Genomic DNA, 6056 nt, shown 5'->3' on the forward strand with positions numbered 1-6056 from the left:
CTTTTCCCGCCTCCCTCTGGCCAAACCGCGCTCTAGCCCCTCCTCCCGGTGACTTTCACACTAGGTTTTCTGGGCGCCTAGCACTGGCGTGGCCTCCAGGACTGGTCCCCAGAAGAAATTCGCCATCCTCACCACCCCAACTGAAGCCTGGAAAGCAAGAGGCCAGCAAATCTGAGTGGATTTTTGCAGGGAGCCTGGAGCCTACCGCAACAGGATCCCCTCCACCGGTTGCTGGCTACCCTCCCCATGCCCGCCACCAACACACACACACACACACACACACACACACACACACAATCTCTGATCTCTCAAGCTTATGCCTGAGGCAGAGAGAGTGGGTAAAGAACTTAAATAAGGGCTTCTCTGGTAGCGCAGTGGGTGAGAATCCGCCTGCTAATGCAGGGGACACGGGTTCGAGCCCTAGTCTGGGAAGATCCCACATGCCGCGGAGCAACTAGGCCCGTGAGCCACAATTACTGAGCCTGCGCATCTGGAGCCTGTGCTCCGCAACAAGAGAGGCCGCGATAGTGAGAGGCCCGCGCACCGCGATGAAGAGGGGCCCCCGCTTGCCACAACTAGAGAAAGCCCTCGCACAGAAACGAAGACCCAACACAGCCATAAATAAATTAAAAAAAAAAAAAAAAAAAAGAACCTAAATAAAACACAATGCATGTGCCCAAACACACATCCAGCCTTGAGTGCTTCCAACCATGCCTCAGTTTTCCAATGTGACCTATGGGCATGTGTCTCATACCACGCCCACCCCTGCCCGGTGACAAGCACCCCTCCGTTCAGTCCCCGAGAGACCCAGAAGGGCATCTTGGGGTGCGGTCGGAGCTGGAGGCAGCCCAAACACAGAAAAGTGAATATGAGCCAAGCGTGCCCCTACAGAATAAGCCTGGACATGCTGGACGCTCCCAGGTAGGGCCCCACCCACGCTGGGCACCTCCTTGGGAAGAAAAAGAAGGGTATCTCAGTCCTAGCAGCCGCTCTACCCTACAGGGAATCAAATGACCCGATTCTGAGATTCTGATCTTGGGCCTCAGGTCAGAAAAAAAAAAGGGGGGGGGGTGGGAATGTGAGAAAATAGGGAAGTGACCTTCTGGGTCCTGATGGAAGAGAGGGCTGGAAGTCCAGACTCCTGGGGTCCCCGTGGAGGAGGGGGCTGGGCACAAGATGCCCATGTCGCATTCGGATTCTGGTTCTGCCTCCCCACCCCAGAGCTACAGAGACCTGCCCCCAGATCTTACATCACTTCTTTCTCACCCTAGGGGTAGGGTGGGTCCAGACCCACCCCTCCTCAGCTTCCTATAAGAAGAGCTGGGGACCTGGGACTGCAGGTTCACTCACTCATCCATCATGAGGCTTTCCACAAAACCCCAGACCTTCCTGCTGGCCTCCGTGCTGCTCTGCACCCTCCTGGGCCTGGGTAAGTGACTAGGGGCCTGGAATCCTGGGACCTTCGGAAAGAGGACTATGAGAGGGCATTCAGCAAGGTCCTCCAGGGGCGAGGGGGAAAGACGAGGTGTCCTGGGAATTCAGATTCACGGCAAAGGCAGAGGGTAAAGGAGAGAAAGACTGGGGCCCCAAGGGAAGAATAGCTCAGAAACTTGTGTGTGTGAATCCCTGAGAAAGGAGGGGGTTTGATGGGCTCTGAATCCCCTGTCCCACAGGCAGGGTCTCAAAATAAGCCATCTGGGGATTTCCCTGGGGGTCCAGTTGTTAAGACTCTGCGCTTCCACTGCAGGGGGCGTGGGTTCGACTCCTGGTTGGGGAACTAAGATCCCGCATGCCATGCAGCTCGGCCAAAAAAAAAAAAAAGACGTCTGAATTTTAGAAAATCAGATGAGAGTATGATTAGAAAGGGAAATCTTTTTTAAAAAAAATGATGGGGCAGGGGAGAGATTTTCTTTCTCCCAGAACTCTAGGGAATTCAGACCCCTGGTGTCCTCCCCTTGATGCAGGAATTCAGGCGAGCCCCACCTTCCCCAGGACGCAGTTGCCCAGTGTCTGGGCCCCCAGTTGCCTCCTCTCTCAGGACCAGGGAGCCCATGCGCTTGCCCTCCTGGTCCTCGCTCTCCCTTCTTGACCTGGGATGCAGATCCCAGCCTCAGGTACCCCTGCCTGGGCTCCTACTGTCTACAAGACCTACGTGTGGTACCTACAAGGAAGAGAGTCTCACTTCCGAGAACCAGCTCGACCTGAAGTTTCACAAAAGTCCGTGGAAGCCTTCACCAGGACCCCTCCCTGTCCCCAAACTTTCTCAGAGGACCCTAGCGTCCAAAGTCCCCAGCCTTGTAATTAGGTAAACTTGCTCCCTGGTGGAGTCGCTTCCCACCCCTGAAAGCAGCTTTGCTGGAGCACCACCGCGTCTCTGCCGGAGCTTCGGACAGCTCCCTGGACAGCCGCCAATGCCCCGCCCAAGAACAATCAGGAAGATACCCTTCCTTCCTCCCTCAGACCGCCCCCCGCATCCCCCTCTGGACTCCGTCCAAAGTCTTGGTCCGCAGACCACACCACCCTTGACTAGAGCCCTGCTCTCTACACTGCAGGGTACCCACTGAGCTGTGAGGTGTGTACAGGCTCCGGACCCACGTGCAGTGGAAATGTGCAAACTTGTGACCCCGACCAGGACTCCTGCGTGGTCATCGTGGCTCACACCAACAGAAGTAAGAGGGCAGGGCGTGGCGTCAGATCCTGGGGACGGGGCTGTGCTTTCGGGGTAGCAGGTACCAGCACGCGCAGGGAGGAACCTTCCAGTGGTGAGCGGGCAGGAAAGAGGGAAAGGCAATCTCGAGGTGGATGGAGGGAAGAGAATCCGATGGAACGACAGAAACCACTGTTGTCAGGGATTTCTGAACATTAGACTCCAAAGAGTTGATGGGGTGGGGGTGGGGGGCAGATATAGAGACTTTCTTAGGCAGGAGGGGATTAGGAAAGGAAAGGACAAGGGAGAAGAGAGAAATCGCGAGAGGGGAAAAATCTAATATGCAAGAGGTGGAGGGGGGCGTGTAGAGGAGAAGGAAGGGGCTGGGGTGGGTTGGAAGGAATGTGACCAGGTTGACCATTTGGGGCGGGAGGGATCCCCTAGGGATATGGGTTGGAAGAGACCATTCCTGACAAGAAGAGGAGAGATGATATTGGGGTAGAGGGAGAGATATAAAAGAACAGACAGGAGAGGGAAGATAATCCTGAAGTATGGAGCAAATTATCACAAAGAAGAAGTGGAGCTGCAGCAATGGGGAGACATATGAGTACAATGGGAGAGGAGGGGCAAGACTTAAATGTCAGGGACTGTCCCAGACCTGAGAGAGGATCGGGGAGAAGGGGAGCAAAGGAAGAAACCACGGGGGGTGGGGTGTTCATTCAAAGCTGAAAGAGACCCAGAAACCCTTAGTTAAAGGAAGATGGTGGGGCAGGGCGTGAGCCTGGAGAAGGAAGGATGTGACAGGAGGCAAGGCCCACGTTGAGTGTAGGAAGGAACCATTCCAACCGGAGGGGGTGTGCAAAGTGGGATAGAAGATTGCACGCTGCCCTACTCACCTAGCAAGAGTGGGCAGGTGGGGGAAGGACCTGAAAGTCTTGAAGAGACCACCCAGGAGTATATGGGAGGGAGATGGGACCCTGGGACCGCAGGAGGAAGTTGGGGGAAAAAACACCTTTCTGTGGGGTAAAGAGGGGAAACTCTAGGGTTGGAAGAGACCACCGTACTGTGGGGAGGGGGAGGGGGAAGGCCGTGGAGACTGGACGGAGACCACTTCAGGCAAGACCTGAGAATAGCCAAGGAGGGCAGCAAGAGACCTTCGGTGGGAGGTCTGGGGAGTGACCCTGGGGAAATCTGGAAGAGACCACGTTAGACAGAGAAGGATATGGGTGTTACAGGGTGGGGGGGGGCGAGGGTGGCGTTGCAGCATTTGGTGGAAGGGATTCCAAGGGTCAGGGGAGGGCGAAAGGCTGGAAGCGATCATTTCACACCGCCATGGGGATAGCCATAGGCGGCCTGAAAAAGACCACTACAGGTGTGACCCTTAGAGGATGGCAGTGGGGTGGCATGGGGCGGAAGGCACCACTCAGGCAGGCACCAGGGCTTGCCGATGGGAACTGCAAGAGACCACCAAAGCCTGGAGGGGGTGGGGTGGAGTGGACCTAATAAACAGTCCAGACCATGCCCCAGGCAGATAAGGGGGTATGACTCTGGGGGGCTGGAAGAGACCTCCCTAGACAGCAACGGGCTGGGGCAGCTGTAAGGTTGGGAGAGACCTGGAAGCCAGGGTCCAGGCCAGGGCCCCTGAGCCCTCCCCTCCCTCGCCATCCTGCAGAGGGCCACCAGGCGGTGAACACCTATAAGGGTTGCATGAAATCCAGCGCCTGCAGCTCAGGATTCGTCTCCATCACCATGGACCCTGAGAACTACATGGTGTCCAACACACGCTGCTGCCAGAGCGATGTCTGCAACCACGATCCCCTGCCCAGTAAGTGCCAGCTCAGCCCCACATCTGGAGTCCCTTCCTGCCCCGCCTGAGAGCCTGCTGTGAGCACCCGCCACTGACCCGCGCTGTAACCTTTGGCAAGCATCTTCCTTGCTCTGAGCCTCAGTTCCTCGCCTGTGAAACGCAGTGTCCATTAGCAACCGGTGTCCCCAGGGTTGTTGTGAGGTTGGGAAAGGGTTTAACGTACCTTACACCTTACACTCCACCCTCCTCCCCAGCTCCCGAGAACAATCGTACGGAGAATGGCCTCCAGTGCCCTACCTGCATCAGCCCCTTCAAGGAAACATGCTCTTCAACTAAGAAAGTACTCTGTGTTGGCCAGGAAAGCCACTGTATCACCTGTGCTGGCAAAGTGCAGACTGGTGAGGGGCACCTAGATTTCTGGAGGAGGGTACAGGGAGGCTTCCAGAACTGGAGGCTCATACTTCCAGATTCTAGGGGAGAGAGTGGGTCCAGAGAACTGGGTGAGGAGGTGGCAGGGGCATGACCCCAGGGTCATGAGGAGGGAGGGGTTGGAAGTCCTGACTCCCGTCTGAAATCCCTCCCCCCCAACAGGCGTCATATTTGCTACTCGGGGCTGCGCTACAGAGAATGCCTGCCACACCAAGCCTGGGACCCTGGTGCCCTCAGCCTCTCGTATCTACACCATCACCCAGGCCAACTGTCTTCCAGACCCCCAGCCTTCCGGCAAGGCTAAGTGAAGAACTGAGGCATATGCCACATTTGGTCTCGATTTGTTCTCAGCTACAGCTTCCCATGTGCCAATATATTAAACAACTTAACAGAACAAGCCTGAGTTCTTGTGATGTGATGCATTTCAGGGAGGTGGGATGCAAAAAGCAGGGGGTCTCAACCTTTGGGAACCCCCTCTTTGGAAGGAAGAGAGGCAAGACCCTACCTTCTGTTAAGGGATTACTCCCTGCCGGGTCCCCATGCTAAGTGTTTTCCTGAGGTACCTCATTTCATAATCACAACAACTCTGTGAAGTTGAAAGTATTGTCCCCATTTTACAGAGGAACAAACTGAGGCACAGGTTGCGGTGTCACTTGGCTTGGATCAAACAGCTAGGGAAGATCAGACTCCAGAGTCCATGATCACCTCTCCTGGTTAACCTCTCCCTATTTTGCCTCAGTTTTCACGTTTGTAAAATGTGGATATTAATAGTCATAACCTCAAAGGGCTGTCTTAAGAGTCAAATGAAAGAAAACTAAAAAAGCACTTAGTGCAGTGCCCAGCACCTTTAGGACGATGTTGGTTCTGGAGACAATGTGTCTGGCCAAATAGTTATCATCCTAATAGCTGCCACTTACTGAGTGGCCATTAGTTGGCAGGTGCTAGACCCTGGCATCAGTCAGGACAGAATCGATTATGCTACAGTAACAAACAAGTCCCTAATCACAGTGGTTTAAAGAAACAAAGTTATATTAGTCAATTCATGCTGTAGTAATGCTTGTGTAACAAACCATCCCCAAACTGAGATTGTAACAACAATCTTTCTTCTTTCTAACGGTTTGTAGGTGGCTGGGGCAGCTCTGCTTCTGGCTGTGCTTCGATGGGTTTGGGTCC

General features: G+C 54.8%; 1 protein-coding gene across 2 annotated transcripts; it reads left to right on the top strand.

The window, feature by feature from the left end:
* Positions 1-24: 24 nt before the first annotated feature.
* PINLYP (phospholipase A2 inhibitor and LY6/PLAUR domain containing) lies at positions 25-5280 on the top strand. Of its 2 annotated transcripts, none has more exons than XM_082369697.1 (6): positions 25-921; positions 1272-1429; positions 2553-2669; positions 4320-4472; positions 4709-4852; positions 5046-5280. In XM_082369697.1, the coding sequence occupies exons 2-6, from the start codon at positions 1360-1362 to the stop codon at positions 5189-5191; spliced, it is 630 nt and encodes a 209-aa protein (XP_082225823.1). In that variant the 5' UTR covers positions 25-921; positions 1272-1359; the 3' UTR covers positions 5192-5280. The 2 variants fall into 2 exon arrangements, with proteins under 2 accessions (XP_082225823.1, XP_082225822.1); XM_082369696.1 differs by lacking the exon at positions 25-921 and adding an exon at positions 928-1046.
* The last annotated feature ends 776 nt before the right edge of the window (positions 5281-6056 follow it).

This window comes from Balaenoptera borealis (assembly GCF_965194805.1).
Source record: "Balaenoptera borealis genome assembly, chromosome: 19".
In the NCBI taxonomy this organism is placed as follows: domain Eukaryota; kingdom Metazoa; phylum Chordata; class Mammalia; order Artiodactyla; family Balaenopteridae; genus Balaenoptera; species Balaenoptera borealis.